The 19459-nt window shown below is 57.9% G+C and overlaps 7 protein-coding genes across 7 annotated transcripts; 1 reads left to right on the plus strand and 6 right to left on the minus strand.

The window, feature by feature from the left end:
* Positions 1 to 1901: 1901 nt before the first annotated feature.
* Positions 1902 to 2648, plus strand: TRAVEDRAFT_43972 (uncharacterized protein; the record flags this gene model as incomplete). Its single annotated transcript, XM_008036768.1, has 2 exons — positions 1902 to 2252; positions 2319 to 2648. 2 exons carry the CDS (start codon positions 1902 to 1904, stop codon positions 2646 to 2648), a joined length of 681 nt encoding a protein of 226 aa, XP_008034959.1.
* A 103-nt stretch (positions 2649 to 2751) lies between these two features.
* Positions 2752 to 5168, minus strand: TRAVEDRAFT_56557 (histone deacetylase). The gene is made up of 7 exons (XM_008036956.1): positions 4939 to 5168; positions 4771 to 4883; positions 4523 to 4715; positions 4087 to 4460; positions 3663 to 4030; positions 3460 to 3608; positions 2752 to 3404 (listed from the first exon to the last, which is right to left on the minus strand). The coding sequence occupies exons 1-7, from the start codon at positions 4970 to 4972 to the stop codon at positions 2857 to 2859; spliced, it is 1779 nt and encodes a 592-aa protein (XP_008035147.1). The 5' UTR covers positions 4973 to 5168; the 3' UTR covers positions 2752 to 2856.
* A 300-nt stretch (positions 5169 to 5468) lies between these two features.
* TRAVEDRAFT_17952 (uncharacterized protein) lies at positions 5469 to 6736 on the minus strand (the record flags this gene model as incomplete). Its single annotated transcript, XM_008036518.1, has 4 exons — positions 5469 to 5866; positions 5907 to 6100; positions 6201 to 6510; positions 6565 to 6736. The coding sequence occupies 4 exons, from the start codon at positions 6734 to 6736 to the stop codon at positions 5469 to 5471; spliced, it is 1074 nt and encodes a 357-aa protein (XP_008034709.1).
* Positions 6737 to 6817: 81 nt separating this feature from the next.
* On the minus strand, positions 6818 to 8962 carry TRAVEDRAFT_56558 (uncharacterized protein). The gene is made up of 6 exons (XM_008036957.1): positions 8767 to 8962; positions 8494 to 8712; positions 8109 to 8439; positions 7943 to 8020; positions 7630 to 7895; positions 6818 to 7577 (listed from the first exon to the last, which is right to left on the minus strand). The coding sequence occupies exons 2-6, from the start codon at positions 8633 to 8635 to the stop codon at positions 7195 to 7197; spliced, it is 1200 nt and encodes a 399-aa protein (XP_008035148.1). The 5' UTR covers positions 8636 to 8712; positions 8767 to 8962; the 3' UTR covers positions 6818 to 7194.
* A 670-nt stretch (positions 8963 to 9632) lies between these two features.
* On the minus strand, positions 9633 to 10724 carry TRAVEDRAFT_17954 (uncharacterized protein; the record flags this gene model as incomplete). Its single annotated transcript, XM_008036519.1, has 3 exons — positions 9633 to 10056; positions 10137 to 10391; positions 10450 to 10724. 3 exons carry the CDS (start codon positions 10722 to 10724, stop codon positions 9633 to 9635), a joined length of 954 nt encoding a protein of 317 aa, XP_008034710.1.
* A 3120-nt stretch (positions 10725 to 13844) lies between these two features.
* Positions 13845 to 14280, minus strand: TRAVEDRAFT_43975 (uncharacterized protein; the record flags this gene model as incomplete). Its single annotated transcript, XM_008036769.1, has 2 exons — positions 13845 to 14026; positions 14070 to 14280. The coding sequence occupies 2 exons, from the start codon at positions 14278 to 14280 to the stop codon at positions 13845 to 13847; spliced, it is 393 nt and encodes a 130-aa protein (XP_008034960.1).
* Positions 14281 to 14724: 444 nt separating this feature from the next.
* On the minus strand, positions 14725 to 17857 carry TRAVEDRAFT_117001 (uncharacterized protein; the record flags this gene model as incomplete). The annotated part of the gene is made up of 10 exons (XM_008037041.1): positions 14725 to 14912; positions 14968 to 15443; positions 15540 to 15767; positions 15819 to 15936; positions 15985 to 16185; positions 16235 to 16647; positions 16702 to 16835; positions 16885 to 17050; positions 17096 to 17277; positions 17327 to 17857. The coding sequence occupies 10 exons, from the start codon at positions 17855 to 17857 to the stop codon at positions 14725 to 14727; spliced, it is 2637 nt and encodes an 878-aa protein (XP_008035232.1).
* Between the last annotated feature and the right edge of the window lie 1602 nt (positions 17858 to 19459).

Consider the following 19459-nt stretch of genomic DNA (forward strand, 5'->3'; position numbering starts at 1 on the left):
GCTTTAAGTCTGCGACCTTGAACGCGTGAAGGGCTCCCACGTCCTGTACTGACAGTTGCTTGTTGATACGAGGGTGGCTCCAAGCCTCCTTGATGTGTTATCTTCTTTCAGATGTGATGATTCCCACTTACGTCGCAGTATGCATCGGTCTGCTAAAGAATTTCAATACAGTGAGCAGCACCGCTGTGCGCCCGGAAGGCAGAGATCATCGACCTACCGCTTCAATCTCATCGCCTATCAGTATAGGTACCCCGAGGTTGAGGCATTTTTCAAATTTTCCATACGCTGACTACTACTCGGAAGAAATACTTTTGTCGCATACATCATACGCGATTATGAGCGGTTGTGGCGGCCTCGTTGCGAGTGGAATCATCACGAGTATGACAGATACGTGATAAGTTACCGACCCTGTGCAACTTCTTCGCAGTAAGGACCAACTTGATATAAAACTAATTCCTCATCGACTTCATTCTTCATCTAGCTCGCCACTCCCTCGGAATTTCTGTAGCACCACTGCCACACTGTCTTATGAGTTCTTCGAGTGTCCGCGTTGACGTTGACGACACCGATGCACGCATCCTATACTCCGACGGGTGGACAAGCGGATTGTCTGATAAAGCCTACGATCAGACTGTGCACTTTGCAGTAGACGAAGGCTTAACAGCAACGTTGACATTCAACGGTACGCATAACCTCGCCACTTCATGCCGCAGTTAAGGACCTCCTCCCGTACTAGGTACAATGGCCGGCATCATGGGATGCGGAGGAGATAGGGATGCATTCGGTTGGCCATCAATGTCAGTGGTCATCGATGGGAAGAATTACGACCTCTACCTCAACAGGTCTCTGTGGGAGCTCGTGCACGGTTCAGAGTGGCGGGTACGCGACCGGCCCGGCATTCCGAGAGAATCTTCAACGAAACCGCCGGAGGAGCGACCTTGGACACGAACGTCCACCATCGCATGCACGCTCGTCCAGCTCCAACACAACACTCAGCTCCGTAAGCACTTCGTGACCGCGCCTCTCAACGTTGCAATGTGAGTAGAAGCATCCCAATATTCGGTGCCGCGTGGTCTGGACTCTCAGCAACCGTTTATCCTGCAAGCACTTAGATGTCGTCGTCGACTGCACATATGTACGCCGTAATCCGTTTTATTCTGTGCGACACGAAAGCTGAGTATACAGGGAGAAGCCACGATCTCATTTACTCCGGGGTCTTTTGCAGCAATGCGTGGGCCACTGGCCCCGCGTATCCCCCGCAGCGCGGACAAGACGGAAATGCATCCGCGTGTTCCCCTTCCCCGCCACCCTTCAACCGCCCGGTCCTCCATAGGACACGTCGGCACAGGTACAGATAGTGGAAATCCCGTTAAAGGGTATGTCGCGGATAGGCATATCCTCCCCCGGTCTGCGAGAACTCCGCCCTGGCCCCGCTGCTCGTACCTGTCAACACGACTCTCCATCACATTCTCTGTCCAAGTCATGATCAGGTCCCCGCGCCTGGTCAGCGCTGCTTGGACCTCATATGCCTTCTACGCCTTCGCCCGGTACAGAGACCGTTTCTTCGTACAATCTGCCTCGGCCTCTCTTGCGGTGATTGACTGGGATTGGCGGCGGCTTGCTCAGCGTCGCGGACTTCGAGCAACTATCTCTGGTACACGTTGTGGTCTGCAGCTCAAATATCACAGGAACGGCGCCCGCCGTGCTTCCTCAGGCAACCTCCTCGACATCTCTGTAGACCGGACGTCCGACCTTCCTCTCGCGTACACCGGGCTTTCTCGACGCGGCCCGGGCTTCTCGTACCTACCCAAGGACCATATAACGCGGGTCCTTTTGGCCCTCTTTCCTCAGGCCCACTGCTCGACTCGGACAGCCCGCCCACAGCACCCGCCTACCCCGTCATGGCTTTCCGCGCAACCTCCTTCCTCCTGCTCGCCCTCGCGCACAGCGCGCGCTCCTTCCGCCCCGAGACCATCCCGCTCAACTGGACGACGCTCGCCGCGTGCGCCGTCGACAACCCCGCGCGCATCCTCGCGGGCGACGTCACGACTCAGGTCGCGAACAACACCGCCGCGTCGTGCGTGATGTCGTGCGCCGCGCAGGGCTTCGGCTACGCCGGCGTCGAGTTCGCGGACGAGTGCCACTGCGCGACTGGGGTCGTCGGCCCACTCGAGATCGCCCCAGACACGGACTGCAACATGGGCTGCGCGGGCGACAGTACTATCGCGTGCGGCGGCGCTTGGCGCATCCAAGTCAGTAGCCCATCTATTACGTCCACGCCACAAAGGTCCTGACGATGAGGCGTCTCCGTTACGTAGATCTACACCTTCCCTGCGCTGCGTCCTGGCAGCTGGGCGTTCGAGGGCTGCTTCGTAGACGCGCCCGCGTTCACGGCCGTCGAGACGCACACCTTCGATACCAACCTCGACTTCGTCAACCAGTGCCTGCAGGCGTGCGCGCGCGATGGGTTCACGTTCGCGGGCGTCGAGGACGCGAGCGTGTGCCAGTGCAGCGGTGCGGCGCCGGTGGCCGCTGCGACGCAGGTGGACGAGTCGGAGTGCAGCTCGCTCTGCCCGCTCCCGGGTAACGCCGGTTTCGAATTCTGCGGTGGGGTGGACCGGCTTGGGGTGTACAGCTTCAGTGGATGAGCGATGGTAGCTGGGTGGTATAGAAGGATTTGGGGACTGTCGTACTCGTTATCCGTCGCTGTGTCTGACCGACGGCTTGTAGGTTGTAGTTGCGCGTATAATGATCGGCGTTGATCGTACGGAAAACAGAAAAACAACAGCGTAGTACAAATCCGACTAGATATACAGAGATACAGCATTGGATAGCATGGAGAACTGACCCACGACCTCAATCTTCATCATCCTCTACGTCCCCATCCGCCTCCACCTCTTCCATGTCCTCGTCGCGCGCCCTTTCCCGTGCTCGCGCCCTCGCGCCGCCCCTCGTCCGCGCCCGCGCGCCGCCCCGCGCCCTCGGCTTCCCTCCATTTACCATGTTCCCCTCCGCGCCCGCCCTGGCACCTGCGCGTTCGCGCTCCGTGAGGACCTTCTTGACCGGGTCCCACTCCGTGAAACTCTGGAAGAAGCGCCGCTTGCCCGTGCCGGTGGGCAGTCCCGCGCGCGCGCTCGCCCATGCGGCGTGCTCGTGCCCGTGCCCGCACCCATCCTCGTCGCCGTCGATGTCCATCGCGTCGGGGTCGTAGTCTGCTGGGTGCCGTGGGACGTCGAAGTACTGTGAGGTCATAATGCTCATGCGTTTCTTTCCGCCGCGGATCTTGCGCGCGGGGCGGCCGCGAGTGCGGCGGGAGGACGAGGCGTCGGAGTCGTCTTCGCCTTCGGACTCGGAGCGGGTCTCGTCGGATTCGCCCTGGAGGTCGTATACGAATCGCGCGTGCTCTGGAGGCGATAATGAGTACAACGTTGTGTAGAGGGGGACAGACCATGAACGTACGCGCGAGCCGCTCATCCATGTCGTCGATAGGTCCCTGTGAGCGGGTGCCTGAGAGACCGAGGTGCCGCCCGAGGCCTTCCCGAGGGACGTCCTGCATCCCCACTGAAGGCGCAGGCTGAAGCTGCGACAAATCTCGCAAAACGGACTCCCTACACGGCGTATAAGCAACAAGGACCGAACGTGTGTATGGCCAGAATATGTACCTGATACCGTCTAGTGCGTTGTTGCGTGAGTTCAAGTCCTCAAGGTTGCTCTCGAGCACCTCAAGCCGGTAGCGTGGCCCGAACCACTCAAAGTACTCGTTCCAAGGCAGATTCGGGTCGATGTCCTGCTCGATGCCGAGCGCGCAGGCGGTCTCGTACGTCCACGCGCGCGCGACGTTCTTGACGGTGTACCCGCCGCCGCCGAGGAGCATGAGAGGGATATTCTTCGCGCGCACGTACTGCACGCAGTGCGCGTGACCCTGCATCGTGAGGTTCAGCCCGCCGAGCTTGTCCCCTGAGAGCGAGTCCGCGCCGCATTGGAGCACGATCCCGGATGGGCGGAAGACGTCGATGATCTTGTCTATCACCTGCGCGTGGCGGCGTTAGCGCGGGAACGGAGATGACGGTAGGCTGAAGGACATACTGGTTCAAAGATGCTCTTGTACGACTCGTCCGTGATGCCGTCCTTGAGCGGGACGTTGACTGCATAGCCGCGCCCGGGACCGCGGCCTCTGTCCGTGATCTGGCCTGTGCCAGGGAAGAACTCGCCGAACTTGTGGAAGGACGCGGTCATAACACGATCCGTAGTGTAGAACGCCTCCTCAACGCCGTCGCCGTGGTGACAGTCGATGTCGATGTAGAGCACGCGTGGCGCGTAGCGGAGCATCTCGAGGATACCGAGGACTATGTCGTTGATGTAGCAGAAGCCCGAGGCCTCGCGCTTCTTTGCGTGGTGCAGCCCGCCGGCCCAGTTGATTGCGATGTCCGCCTGTCCTTCCATGAGGCGTTTCGCGGCGGCTTCAAGGATTCCACATATCATGAATCCATGCTCGTACGCCGCGGGATAGAGTATGACGCACCTATTGAACCTCCGGCAGAGATGGATGAGAACTCGAAGACGCCTTCGAATGGAGGATTATCGTCTCCCACGAGGAAACGCGTGCCCTGGTAGGTCAATCTGCGCGCGTTCTCCGGGGTGACCTTCGCGAGGAAGTCGATGTACTCGTCCGTGTGGAAACGCGTCATGGTCTCCGCCGTGGCGCGTTTCGCGCGCTGCACCCGTCGGGTCAGTTTGCTACATGCATAGGCACCTGGAGGGAACGCGTACCAGGACGTGCATCTTGGGCAGCATATCATATGCAGAGACGAGCTCATGCGTGATACGCATGCGTTGTGGCTTCATGGCGTGTGTCAGGCCGTATGTGTACGAACCCACGTCGGCTGTGGTCATGGTATATGGGTCCCGTAGCAGACACGAGCGAGACATCCCACTCACGATCATAGTAGTATGCCACTCGTCTCTTTGACATAGTTTCCAGCTCCTTATTGGTATGCTTCTACCTTCTGCGTTCCTTGGTAGGCCGTTCGGAATGTGCAAAGCCCTGGGAGGTTCGATGCTTGGAGAGGTTGTGAGAGCACGAGCTACAGGAGGTGAGGAGACAATGATATGTGGTCTCCTTGAAGAGCCTCAAATATATAAGAGACAGTCGCGGTCGTTAGACAAAGCAGAGAGAAGAGCGTTGCGGGGGAGAGCGAGTACAAGTCCAAGCGGAGGAGGGCGTTGTGGCGGAGGACATCCTAGGCGCCCATGGAGGCCATGTTATTTTGCCGCCGATCGTGATCGAATCTCGATCCTAGCGGGCGGGCCGCCCTCCCGAGTCCCCGCTTGAGAGACATCCTCGCACACGCCGCGAAGTCCAAAGCAATTATTGAGAACCTCCTGGCCAATTGGCCAATTATGTACAGATATGCTACTGTAGATATACCATGCATCGTAGCCCGTTAAGAAGCGCGCTCGTAATTTGACTACTGGGAATATGGGGGAGGGGAGACGGAGTCGAGCTTATGCGACAGAAGCGGTTGGTCGTGCATCGCATTGGCAGCTTCTTGATAACCCGACGCGAACGATGTGGGATGTGTATCGAAGGATAGTGAAGATGTCCCGGATGGTGCTGAGAAGACAGAAGTATCTGGGGTGAGAATAGGCCCGGGCGACAGTCTATACTCCTGCTGGTGTGCCGAACTTGAATTGGAGTTAGGCGCAGATGTAACGATGGATTCCTGCACGGAGTCCATGCCTCGTTTCCGAGTCGCAGGTGTCAGCAGCGGGGTCGAGGAGAGCATCGAAGCGGGGGCTTCCCGCATCGACAAACTCGGCACATGTCCCCCAAGGACCGGGCTGGTCAAGGCGCCCTCCACGATAGCTGTTGAACCCATCGAAGCTCGTCAGACCGCAAAACGCACAGTTGAACTTGAAGCCAGATACATACCATCGCCTCGAGAATCTTGCTGGACCCGAGATCGCCTGCGCTGCATGAAGCAGTAGCCCAGTGCTGCCAGGAGTAGGACTCCTACCGCCCCGCCCACCGCCCCGCCCACAATCGCCGCAGTATGGCTTGATGTGGAGCCTATACTGCTTGCGGATGAGCTTGCCGAAGCTACAGGGGCCGATGAGGAAGCAGAAATGGAAGCGGGAAGCGAGGTTGGCCCGGAAGACGCTGTGCCCACGCTAGAGAACGTTGGTCCGGCTAAACGTACGTGGTGCGCGTGCGAGAGATCGAGACGTACTTGGAAGACTGAGCATCGGTGCCATTGCCAGGTACGACCCAGAAGTTGTCGAAGAAGAACGTAGTGGGAGTTGTTCCGTTGATGTTGGTCACCACGATGGTGTGCTCGCCAAGGGGGAGTGTCGGCGACCCGAAGAACTGCAGGGTGCAGCCCTGGACCTTTGGGTCTGGATCGAAGTTGCTGTCGGTGTTGTAGGACGTGCCGTCGATAACGACTAACTCGGTCGGCGACCCATACTGCTCCGTATCCCCTCCGCAGCCTATAACGCCGACCTGTATCCCTATAAGCAGGAGAGTTCAGCGATTGATTAGGCGGATGCAAAAGGAGGGGCGACCTGTGAATATCAATGTGACCGTGGCGCCCGCCTCCGTCGTATAGTGCAGGGTGCCGTTATATGTATTCTCATTCTGCACCGAATGCCAACCGGCGGAATAACGGATACGGGGATCATTATCGTCGACGTTGTAAAAGGTGATATTGCTCATCGAAAGACGACCTAGCGGCATCAATAAGATTGGCAAACCGGCGCGAGTTGGAGAAGACGGACGAACCTAGGTGGGACAGAAGGATTGGGGAGCAAAGGGAGAGCCGAGGGCAGTTTGCACATACCGCGTGTTTATATACCGCACTGCTCAATGCGCGTACGTCGCAGCCAATGTTTTAAAATGAGCCCTCGCAGGCCCTCGCATCAATAAATCGCACATGGGCCGGCGCGGCGCGATCACGGCCACGGTATTATTGCAGGCAAGTCCTCGGTCTGGATTTGCACGATGGCCGCCTCTTCGCCGGATCGCCCGCGATTGGTCATCGCGCGTGGTACTGTTCTTTGCGTGTCAGACTACAAACCTCATCGGTCTCTGTCCGAGTCTCGCGGAATTTGGTGGTGGTTTGGCGTCGACATATTCCCACTAGTATAGGTCTACCACAAATCCTACAGTCGGCATCAAGTGCACCGGTAAATCAGCTACTGGGAATACGGAGGAGGGGAGGCGTCGGAGTCCAGCTTGTCCGACAGAACCGATCGGTCGTCCGTTGCACCAGCGACAGCATCCCGATAACCCGACGGGAAAGACGTGGGCTGGGCATTCGAGACCACACCAGAAGACCCGTACGGCGCTGATGAGACGGTCCCCGATGTGAGGAGAGGACTGGGCGACAGGGCGTATTCGTGCCCTGGAGTTAAAGGTGGTGACGACGCGCCAACAGAATCGGATGGGGAGCCCGTATATCCCTCTCGAGAGGCGAGCAAGGGTTCAGAAGCGAGACTGGAGGCTGGTGCTTCGCGCATCGACAAACTAGGAACGTGTCCTCCAGGGCTCAGCGTCGTGAAGGTGCCTTCTTTGGTCCCTATCGAAACTGGTTAAACTGCGAAACGCAGTCGCAAAGGAGAAGCACACACCGGCTTCAGGATGCTCCCGCGAAGCCCGAGATAACCTGCGACTGATGAGGTAGTAGAGGGCCAGCGCCACCAGGAGCAAAGCTGCTACCGCCCCGCCTACCGCCCCGCCCACGATGGCTGCGAGGTTTTGCGGACGGCTAGAGGTGGAACCCACAATTGCGGCGGATGCACTTGTCGACGCGGCTGGGGACGATGTGGAAGTAAGGGACAGCGTCGCCCCCGAGCTTGAAGAGCTCGTTGAGGAAGTTGACGAAATCGTTCCCGAGCTAGACAACATCAGCCCCTGGGACGCGCGAAGAAAACCGAGACGTACTTGGAGGACTGCGCACTGGCACTTGCGGAAGTGGCTGGAACTGATGTAGGAGTATGATGCGGCGTCGTTAGCGAAGAGCTCGACGAGGTAGTTGACGATTTTGTACCCGAGCTGAATGGATAGGATTAGTCTAAGGCACGCATGAAGCCTTGAGAATGGAACGTACTCAGAGGATTGTACACTTGCACTGGCACTGGCACTTGCACTTGGACTGGCACTTGCACCCCCATTGCTACCGTTATCCAACGGAACGAACCAGAAGTTGTCCAGAAAGAACGTGTTGGGCGACGTCCCGTTTAGGTTTGTGACTACGAGTGTGTGTTCCCCAGGGTCAAGTGCGAGCGAATCAAAGAGCTGGACATTGAAGAACATGGTTGTTGGGTCCGCCGTCAAGTCCCTTTGGATTTCCAAGGTCTTCCCGTCGACGACGTACGACTCCGACGGCCATCCCCATTTGTCCGTGAGCCCCCCGCAGCCTATAAGTCCAGCCTGGGTTCCTGTAAACGGGCAAGCTCAGCATGGGATGGAGACGGAGCAAAGGAAGAAGCGACCTGTGAATACCAACGTAGCTGTGGCACCTTCCTCCGTTGTGTAGTGCAGGGTGCTATTGTAGGCCGCGTCAAACACCATCGTCTGCCAGTTGCCGGAGTACTGGATACGAAGGTCGCCATCGTCGACGTTAATGAAGCTCATCGGAAGGTGACCTCAGCACAGCAGAATGAAAGGAGTGGAGAACCGACGCGAGTCGGAGAGACGAGGAAACTTGAAACCTGGGCGGAAGAGTAAGAGCGGGGCAGACGAAGCACGTAATATAACGTACACACCGTGTGTTTATACTATCACGGACCGTGTATAGTATCGCCTGGTGTGCACGCAGATCTCAGGCCCAGGGGCGAAGCGAGGCTTTAGCTCAGCATCAATCCATCGCGCATTGGCCGGCGCAATCATGGCAATCGAACACGATGGCCGTCTCTTCGCCGGACCGCCTTTGACGGGTCAGTGCGCGTCGTTTCCTTCGACTCTATACATCTCCGTGCGAGTCACACGCAGCATTGATTGTGTCTGCAGGTGAGCGAGTGTATAACCTGAAGTCGGTGAGTACTACTGTATTAGTGAGCTCACTGAGAGTGCGGAGGAAGACCCGACCTTTCGCTCTCGCCAGCCTCTTTGTGAGACAGAAGCGGGTGCTTTGATGCTGTCGTGCGGCGCCTGATAGCTCAGCGACGTCAAAATCCAAGACTCGGATCGACGGGTGTCCCGGACGTCACACGTCAGCGACGGCGCGTTTCAAAGCTGAAGAGGCTCGGCGATATGGGTGTGAACTGGGCCAGATCTGGCTTGAAGCGGAGTATGTACCGCGGAGGAGTTCGTGGCAGTGGTAAAGAAGGATATCTGTTGACGTCGAGCGCTGAGCGCTTCGAAGAGCCCATGATGGCCATCCTTTCCCCGCAGGTACGGCCGGCCCGGCCACCCGATTTTGACTATCTCAAGAGGGTCATCTCCAAGCGGAATGAACAGTTCTAGTATCTTGGCTGCTTGCACTGCATGTTGAGCAAAACACAAACCTCGATATCAGACTGTAAGTATATCTGCAGCTTTGGAGCCTGGCCGTACATCAATATTCACTAGCTTGGTTCCACATTTAATTAAAGGTCCCTCCGAGTCTCGGCCTGCGACATGGAGTCGACTATTACCGGGTATTGTAGTACGGAGGAGGGGAGCCATCGAGCTCCGAGTTATAATACGAGAGCGCGCAATCGTGTGGTGCGGTGCCCTGATGCCCCGGCGTGACAGGCGAAGACCATACGTGTGAGCGTAGTGAAGGTACCCCCGGGGAAGGCTCTGGCGCAAGCGAGTCGGCGGGCAGCGTTGCGGGAACGGGCTTGCGCCGCGTGGACGGGACTCTCGAGACTCGCTGGCCTGTTGAGCTTGGTGTCGTCGGCGGGGTGAACGCGACAGCGGGATCCTGCGGAGAATCCGTGTATCTCGTGGTCAGGAAGGGTGCTGTCGCGAGTGTAGAAGCGGAGGCTGCTTGCGTCGCCAAACTCGGCTGGTGTCCTCCAGCGAACGGACTCGTTATAGCCGCCTCCGCAGTCGCTTTTGCGCCCATTGGACTTTGTCAGACTGACATACACACAGATGTGGGGCTAGGCACATGCCATCGCCTTGGAGCTCTCGTCGAGCGCGAGCTAACCTGCGTTTGAAGTAGCAGTAGAAACCGAGCGCTGCTAAGTGCACGACTGCCAGCGACGCGCCTGCTGCTCCGCCTATGACCGCTGCAATGTTTTGCGATCGGCCTGCGGCTGTGCTTGCGCTTTGGGAAACTACTGCAACCACGGTGGAGGCTGGCGTGGTAGAAGACGGTATTGAGGATGAGGATTGGGATAGTATTTGGGGCGAGGGCGGAGATAGAGAAGTGGCTGTTCCGGAGCTTTTCGAGCTGCTCGAGCTAAACAAAGTCAGTCTAGCCGAATGACAAAATACGCGAGGGGGTGCCTGCAACGTACCTGGTGACGACGTCTTCGGTTGAGATGTACCAAAAACGGTCAAAGCAGAGTGTGTTCGGGACTGTCCCGTTCAGGTTCGTGAGCACGATAGTGTGCTCTCCGGGATCGAGAGCGGGGGACGTGAAGAATGTGACGTTGAAGTAGACGGTAGTCACGAATCCCGCCAACCCGGTTGGGACAGTCTCTATACCCGAGGCTACGCCGTCGATGACGAACGACTCCGACGGCCACCCGTATCGGTTCGTGTCCCCGCTACAGCCCATGGCGCCGACCATGGTACCTGTCGACGAGACGGATCAGCGGTACTCTGCAAGGACACGTATAAGAAAAGGGCTACCCGTGAATGTCATCGAAGCCGTCAAGCCAACGTCCAACGCATAGCTCAGGGTGCCATCATATGCACCCCCGTTCTCTCCCCTAGTCCAGCTGCCCCCGGAATACTGGATACGAGGATCGCGATCGTCGACATCCACCCGCACACTCTGTGAGCTCATCGGACGGCGGTGTAAGTGAAGCAGTAAGGATAAATCGAGGAGCTACTGCTTGAGCGACGACGACCTAGCAGCACAGTGAGGTTTCAGTGAGATAGGTATTCAGACCAAGCTGTAGAGTCCACGAACTGTTATGCAAAACACCCGGCTTAATAGCCCGCGCTGTTTTGCAAACCGCCGGGCTATCACCCTTATAGTGTGACGACTTTATCCTAGCCCCGTTCACAACCAAAACCCACCGTACATACGTAGATGTACCTCATGAGTAATCCATTCGATGCAAAACCGGATGGGATAAGCTGCGCCAAAAGAATTCGACCCATAATGAGAACGGGTTAAGGGAGGAGTCGAACCATCGAACGCACGGATAATACGATAAGATTAGCCAGCGTCTCAGACCACTGCACCAGCCTCGTCCTCTCATACACACTTGCGCATAGGTTATATTCCCTCGGTATTCCGCGAGAACGGGTACCGTATGCCAAACTACGCGTCGTTTTGCAAAACCGCACGCTGTTTTGCAGAACCTCGCCGTTTTGTAACACGCTCTGCGCTGCTACTCCAGCACTTCCGGAGGAACCGCGGCCGATATAGTTCCCGCGCTTCTAGTGTTTCCCGCGCACCCGCGAGGGCGTCCCCGCCAACATCACTCCCGCGCCTGTCCAAGCTCCCGCCGTCCCGCCCGCCGGCTCCAGCGTTCTTCGTCTTTCTTCAACATACTCCTTCGCGTCCTGCGCGTTCTTTGCTACACACCCCCACCGCTACTATCCACCCTCTTGCGCTGCGATTCCTCGGCCCCTGCGCGTTTCCCCGCCTCTTCATCTTCGCATTTCACCCACCCCTCTCGCGGCGCCAACTTCGGCCTTCCTTCGTCGATACATGGGGAACCACAGTGGTCCATCGGCGGGGGTCCCCCGACCAAGGCATCGGCCGGAAGCAAACAAGATTCCGGTATTCCACACGGCGCTGGCCTCCGACTCGCGCCAGCACCCCGCGGCCAAAAAGCGACACGGCCAATCTCCAGCCGTGCGCCAGAACTCATCGACGCTGCCATCGAGCCGCGTCATAGGAGCAGGATCAAGCTTGCGGCGTCTCATGCAGAGGATACGCGTCTGGTTGGAAACCAAGGTAAGTCCACAATGCGTTTTTTTTGCCTACCTAGGCTGCATCCGCGCAGCTATCCTCCGCCCCTTCTCCCGCTCGGACGCAAGGCGCGTCCGCGACCGCCTCCGTCACGCCTATCCCCGAACGTATCCAACCAGCATACGCCGCCCCGACCAGACTGCGCTAGCCGCACGCGGAACCCCTGGCGCCCGACCCGCTACTTCGCCGTCGTCAGTACCAAATCCAAACACAGTGGAGATGCCCGTCTTTGCGGGAAAACAAGCACAAAACGTACGTTCCACTAGTTAACAATACTTGCGTAACGCCCACTTAGTGCTTTTAGATGTTTCATTAGTAGCTATGCGTCGCCCGGAGGGGTTTACTTTCGTAGTGCTCTAGTCCGCTGCGCACAGTCCATGTCCAACGCACCGGCATGTAATCCGAGCCCCGTGTTTCCTTCACACACCTGCGTGCACCCATACTTTGTCGGCGACTCCTTTCCTTTCCGGCCGCCACCACTTTTCAGGCCCGTAGATATGTGACCTGGCAGGTGGGCAAAAAGGGAAGTGACTGCATGCAAGCCTCCGTGCGAGGAGGACGAGGCACCGCACTGCTATTGGCTCGCGAGGCACGTCGGAGGATCAGTTGCTCGTGCCCTGCGTGCCGCGCCGCACTTACTTCTATCTCCTCGCCCTCTCCTCCGCCCGCTCGCTCGCCGCAGACGACTGTCGTGAACACGACGCACTCTCGTCGGCCTCGCACACTCCGTGTTTGTTCGCCGTCGCTAGACTCACGTTCTGTACAGGTCGCAACTCCCACTCGAACGACACGACCCGCGCCCGGTGAGTTCTCGCTGTGGTTCTCGCGCGTGTCGCCCCTGACGCGCGACTGCAATCCCCTAGATTCGACCCACCCACTGACATATCTGGTCCCCAGCACCTCGCCGCGTAGTCGCAGCCGGCAGTCGTCACGCCTGCGATGCGCGCCGTCACTTCACTAATATGCCATTTCGGCGAACCCACCCTCTTCCAGGGTCTATAGTTGTCCTCGACGCTCCGTACGCGTGCACAAGACCCATGTAGTCACGCGTCCTGCGTGGGGTGGGCGTCCTGCTCGGTGGCATTGTCCTGCGACTCTAACTTCGATCCGGTGACTGTTGACTAGCGATGGTAAAGCACCTGACTTACTTGTGCAAAGTTTCTACAGGCAATTTCTGCGCGAAGACGGCTTTCGAGCGCGGGGAGGTGGCCTGTGTCGATGTAGGTCAGCCAGAGGTGAGTCAGTACACTGACTGACCTGTCGAATGTAGCGAAGCTAACATACCTCTGTAAGTACGCCCGGGCGATTTCCGCGCGGTTTGGATCCGTTCGAGTCCAGGCAGGCCGGCCACCGGGTGTGACTATTACCTAGACGTCCAGCAGGTAAGTCAAAGCGTTGATCCACCCGGCACTCGTCACCTGTACCGGTCCACCCTCTCCGGTCCCCCCCCTGTGTACCGTCACCCCATTGCAGACGCATTCCCAGCCCTACATCGCTGTTGCCAGACCGAGGCGAGGCTCTAGTTCCAACCAGTGAGCGGGCCACCCTCCGGTATATACTGAAGTCGCTCACCTCCAACACTTGGTGAAATGCCCCCACCGGCTCGCAACGCAGACAAGGGACATGCCTTCTCGAGGGCCCATGGCATGGGCGAGCTATGCACAGATGACGCGGCGAGGGAGGCCCCAGGGCACATGTATGTTAAACCCCTGAGTATCTACGTAGATACCGGGGCTCGGGGCGGCCCCCTCCCTACCTCCCTCATCTCGAGCCTTGCTCCTCGCGCAGTTGAGAACTGCTGTGGTCGCCCGCGCTGATGAAACGAGTGCGATCTGAGAGGCGGCGACCACCGACGCCTTCCCCGTCGTCCGCCTGTGAGCCAGCCAGAGGAAGGAGCGTGCCGTGCGTGGACGGGTTCACAGGTCTGGAGACAGGCGGCACGGCTACGCAAGGGTTAGCGTCGGCGTGCACGAGACGATCACGTACCTCGCGCCTTCACCCAACCCGTTTGGCGCACCGTACACGCCTTGTCCGAGGCGCATGCGTAGCCGCCTTCGCGTGCACGGCCCGTGCACTCCTTCTGCTGTGTCCTGACCATCTCGGTGCGTACTGCACGTGTAAGCGGTTTCGGCAGTGACGCCTCCGCGCGTCCCACAGAGGCGTCTCCAGCGATGGCACCAGCCCAGTCGCTGGGCATTGCCAAGATGCGCTGCTCCGCAAGTTGTCACGCCTCTTGCTACTAAAAGCGCGTACGTCGGTCGCATCGTGAGTGCCCATTCACGACGCCATACTACAGTCGAATCGTTACTGCCCATTCACTACACTTCTCCGTCCAGGAAGGCAAGACCTTCACCGTCATCAGTACGCCGTCGGCGAATAAACCATAACCACGCACCTAGTGTTCGTGTCTCCATGTCGCCCGACGTCCCCATTGCCCTCCTTCGACGTCTTCATCGAATTGCACTCGTAAGGAACCCGAGTGGCTGTTATATATTAGGCAGTGCGTGCAATCACAGCCGTTTGCGTACCTCGTATATCTCCTGCGGGAATTGCTTAGAGGCATGATCAAGGCGGCGCTGCCAGTCGTGCTTCTTCCTATCAAATCCGTGAATACATTGAGCGAAAGGAGTGCACTGACTGCTTACCGACGAGCATGAGCCGCCGCGGCTGCGCGTCCCGCTAGTTCGTGCTGCTCCCCGCGAACTGTCCACGTCCTTACCGTGTACTCGAAAAAGCGCACGGTTCGATACATCTCCTCGCGAAGGGCGTTGACCTCCTCCCTCCAGCGCGCCAGCAATGCGCTCTGTCGCAGCCAGTGAACCTTCACACCTACAGCTCAAACGTGGTCAGCCTCCATCTCCAGTCTAACCAACGCCTTACTCACTGTTTGTGACAAAGATCTTTATCTTGCCCTCGTCAAGCTTACCCATGTACGTGAAATCTCCCCAGATCCAAGTCGGATCAAGCTTGCTATCGCCGCGCCTGACTTCTTCGTCCACGATCACGAAGGCTTTGCAATCTTGGTCCTTCAAGACTCGGTAGGTACGATCCTTCTTGGGCATTCCGAGGACGATCATGGCTAGACGTGCCCGACGGTAGGCATACTTCGCACGCTCGATAGCGTCGCGCTTGCCATGGATACGTCGGTCCATGGCTGCGTTATGGATCGTGCCGGACCCTTGCGTCTTGCGCTCAGCCAAGCTCATTTGTGTCGTCAAATGCAACCGGAGGTCTTCGAGCGCCTCGTTTGCCTGGCCCTCCCGTAGACGGCGCTCTGTCGCAACGGCATCCTTCATCGCCGCATGCTTCCGGACCGTGCTATGGTAGTCCGACGGGAGTCGGACGTCGACCTCGTCCAGCCTTGCAGCCATAGCGGTCAGCTCTGCCGATTCTCGTGAACGTTTGCATTTGCCCCTGGCCGACGGCGCGTCGCATTTGGGCGGTGAAGGTGGCGACGGAATTTCACACGTGCAGTCGTCACTGGTCGTGCGAAGGGGGAACCCCGGAGGGATGTCGCAAGGGGCAATAGACGACTTGACAGCATCGACAGAGTCGCTCAGCTTGCTGTTGCAGTCGGTGGTGACTCGCATGGCTTGCTTGTGCCACGTATCGATCTTCGTGCGGAGACGTTCACGCTCCTCTTCCGTGCCGGAGAACGTGTCTACTTCCAGACGAAGCTGCCGACTTGAAATAAATTCAGCAACACCTTATCACCTTCACAATGTGAACACTTACCGAGTTTCTTGTACGGCCAGCGCGCCTTCTAGGGTGGCGACACCTATGACGCCATCGCCCGTTAGCTTGGTCGCTTGCTCAGCCGCTAGTTGTTCGACGATATCCTTCTGCGTCAGGGCTGCATGTGCTCAGCATCGACGAGCTCCGTTACAAATCGCTAACTTACATGCTTCCGCGGGAGGCTCGTAGATGTTCTTCAAGTGTTTGTGCTGGGTGATGTCCACGACGGCCTTCAGGTATGCCGCCTCCTCGACACGCCAGTCATCGATGTGGTTTTTCCCGATGGACGTCTCGATCCTAGCGAGATACTTCGCGAGCTCCTTGACGCGCTTGTGTCCGTTTGTGTACTTGCCGAGGAGCTCCTTCACTGCCGCACACATCAGTCGTGTGACGTTGCAACCCGCGGGACGACTCACCTAACACCTGCAGGCGGCGGAGGTTCATGTCTTCAAAATGCTCGTTGAGGACATCATGACGATGTCCACCGGACATCTCCTTGGTGCGGAGCGCGAGGGCGTTGAGGATCGCCCAAATGCGTTCCATCGGCTCGCCGTCAAACATGCACGCGCCGGGAAGAAGGTGCATCGAGTACTTGTGGCGGCATTCTTTGGTGTGCATGCTGAGGTGATACTTGCCCACGCCCGCGATGATCTGCGGGAGCTCCGTCGAATGCAGACCGTCGATTTCGGAAAGCACGACGCCGTAGTCCGCCAGCCGCTTGCGCAGGTTGATCATATACTGACAGTTGATATCGTACGTACCGAACAACTGCAGCAGTACCAAGTACTTCTGAAGCGTGCAGAGCAGGGCAAGATCGACGAATTGATATCTATTGCGGCACGTTATGATTAGATGGATATGGAGGAGAGGGTTACCGACTTACTGCTCGGCGCGAATCAGATCGATGATAGAGTTCGGGAGCATGTACATATGCCGGCACGATATCCCGACGACGCCAGAGACCTTGCCCTTGTATTTGCCCTGACCCATGGCACCGAATTGATTACAGGTGCTCGCCTGAATACCCATGAACAACCCGCCCGCGAACACAGCTGACCTAACTTACCTCAGCCTTCGGCGCCTTCGTTTTGCTCAAGAACTGCTTCGCCGTCTTGCTGGGCACGAAATAACCGGCACCGTCGGAGAGGGCGACGTCGAGCGGGTCGGTATCGCGATCCTTCATACTCAGGTGGAAGTTCCCGTCTATGGAATATTGCAGCGCGTCCAGATATCTATATCGCCGTCAGAGAACGCCTTTTACCGCGCATGGCACATACCGGTATTCCGGCAAGCGTTGCTGCCATCCCTCTCGCATGTTGATTTCCGGCTGAGGGCACGCTGGGCAGAGGAGACACAGTTGGCCGTTCTTGAGTGTATCTCCCACCCAGGTGTCGTACTCTGCACAACGCTTGAGATGGTCATACTGTCTTGATGCGTTATTGAACTCGCGATATCGATCCTGCACGGCATCAGCACCTCGCACTCCCGTATGGAAACAGTTCGCTTACCGCTACGTCCGTCGGCAACACATTGTCCGTCAGCCTTGCGAGATGCCGCACGTAGTCGTCGACGCTGACTTGTGCCTGTCGCGCAATCATGTGGTACGTATCCATGACTCCCAGGGTCATCGCCGTCCGCGGCTTCTTCCATGTTGCCGGCCAGAACCCCGCAGCGATGAGCTGAAGCGGTTCTATCGAGCCCTCGGTGCACCAACAGTAGTGCACGGGCAACGCGATGATTCCGCGATCATGGACGATAGTCATCGGACGTGCGGGTGTCCTCGTGTTAGGGCACTTGTTTCCGGCGTGACCGAGGTGGAGCTCGAAGCCCAGACTAGAAAATGTGGTCAGCAGCCAAGCACGAGTGTCCCGGTCCCAAGCAGTTATCCTATCCAGTGGACGTTCGACGTGCGAGGAGAGTAGACAGTCACGACACTTCAATGCGCCCCCGAGGCAATCCTCGCATCGATACAGAGTATGGGCTCCTTCAGATTGCCCTTCTAGCCTTCCTTCGCAACTCGGGCACGTCTCGAGGTTCATAGGTGGGGCACCTCGCGCATACATGGCTTCCTGGGCAGGTTTTCCGAATTTATCGCGGAATGCGGACTGGCGGGTGGATGGCTAGAGGGCAGGGTTAGTTGACAGTCATGAAACATGATTCTCCACGCACCGCATATGGATTCAGCGGAGGCACCCCCTCGTCCTCATCCTCCCACTCAGTGTCGTCCTCGTCCGCGTCGTCCTCATCCTCTGCGTCCTCCACCGTGACCGGAAATTTTACTCTCGCCGTGTCCGGCGTAGTACTTGCACTCGTCTTCTCCTCAGCGCCTCGATCCGTCCCCTCCGCTACGGGACATCTCGAGTGCTCGCCGCCTGCTTTGTCCCACACAGGATCGAAAGGAACCACCAGCTCCGGCTTTGTAGCCTCGACCCGGGCGCGCTTCATGGTGACAAGCTTATTCAATGTGCCGAGCCGACCTTTGGGGCGCTTTATCTTAGCCATAGCACAGAGTAGCAGAGGAAGGACGTGGGGATGCGCCAGATGTAGCGGGCCAAGCTGACACAGTATGAGTCGCATTTTATCCCTTTCCCACGCTCCTGGGGGTTGCATCGGGCCCCAGTGATCTCGATCTACACCGACCTTTCGATCGACCTGCTTAGCAGACAATGCAGAGATGCGACCCATGCTCACCGCGCGAGGTTGTGTACGGGGCGTATACTGAAGTGCTCAAAACGGTGGGGTACGTGATCGGTCGTGGTATCTGTGCCACGTCTAGCTCAGTTCGGACTTTCATTCTCCTTGTCACCGCACGACCTTCCCATTTGCTTCTCGATATTCGTATGACATCGGTAGCCCGTCGCCTGACTGTACCTAACTTCGCGCCTGCATAGCGCGCATTATTGATGCAATGCTCTGTTCAACGCGCTTGCGGAACTCACCAAAAAGTCCACGCCGCTCGTCTCGCGCCCTAGCTGGCATCCCCGCACCTTCGTGTCCTATTGAGGTATCGCCGCGAAACGCTGTGATGGCCACAGCGCAGTCTTCGAATTTTGCGTCAGAGGAAATCGGACGACTTACACGTATACGAGCGTCATAGGCTTCATGACGATCTTGAACGTTCGGCCTATAAGAAGGGTGTCGGGCACTTCAGCGTATGCGGCGCAGGAAGACGTCGTGAATCGGGGCCCATGTGTTGAAGGCGGGGAGGAGGTAGTGTTGCAAAGCAATATGTCGCACGGCTGGCTTGGCCACCCGCGGTAACAAATTGCTTGGCTGCTCCGGAATGCACTCTATGACTTTGAGCCGGAGCGCAGACCGAAGCACGTTCTGCGTAGGGAGGGGGTCCGGGGTGAAGTGAGGGATGCGACGAGTTGATTGTGCTTGAATTCCTGTTGGTGTCATGCGTCATCAGCGAACTGCCCTACATTGTCATTCCAAAACACCTTTTACCGTCTGGCCAGTTGATATGCAGCCGTGAACAGAGCCGCAGAGTGTGCGCAAAGCGAGAGTGAGAGTCGAGATGGGGGTAGTTGAGAGGAAGCATGAGGGAGGGCGTCAAACCCCAAGGCCTTGCGCACGTGCTTCATTTCCCAGCCTCGCCGAGTAGATTAGATGGATAACGTAGATAATCCGAGATTGCC

The sequence above is a fragment of the Trametes versicolor genome (assembly GCF_000271585.1).
Source record: "Trametes versicolor FP-101664 SS1 unplaced genomic scaffold TRAVEscaffold_3, whole genome shotgun sequence".
Taxonomy (NCBI): domain Eukaryota; kingdom Fungi; phylum Basidiomycota; class Agaricomycetes; order Polyporales; family Polyporaceae; genus Trametes; species Trametes versicolor.

Coding starts and splice junctions, on each gene's coding strand:
- TRAVEDRAFT_56557 (XM_008036956.1), bottom strand. CDS start 4,972: ATGTCAAAGAGACGAGTGGCATACTACTATGATC. Junction 4,716..4,770: donor TGCCCAAGATGCACGTCCTG/GTACGCGTTCCC, acceptor CGACGGGTGCAG/CGCGCGAAACGCGCCACGGC. Junction 4,031..4,086: donor ACAAGAGCATCTTTGAACCA/GTATGTCCTTCA, acceptor CGCCACGCGCAG/GTGATAGACAAGATCATCGA.
- TRAVEDRAFT_56558 (XM_008036957.1), bottom strand. CDS start 8,635: ATGAGCTTCATTAACGTCGACGATGGCGACCTTCGTATCCAGTACTCC. Junction 8,440..8,493: donor AGCTACGTTGGTATTCACAG/GTCGCTTCTTCC, acceptor GCCCGTTTACAG/GAACCCAGGCTGGACTTATA. Junction 8,021..8,108: donor GCAAGTGTACAATCCTCTGA/GTACGTTCCATT, acceptor TACCTCGTCGAG/CTCTTCGCTAACGACGCCGC.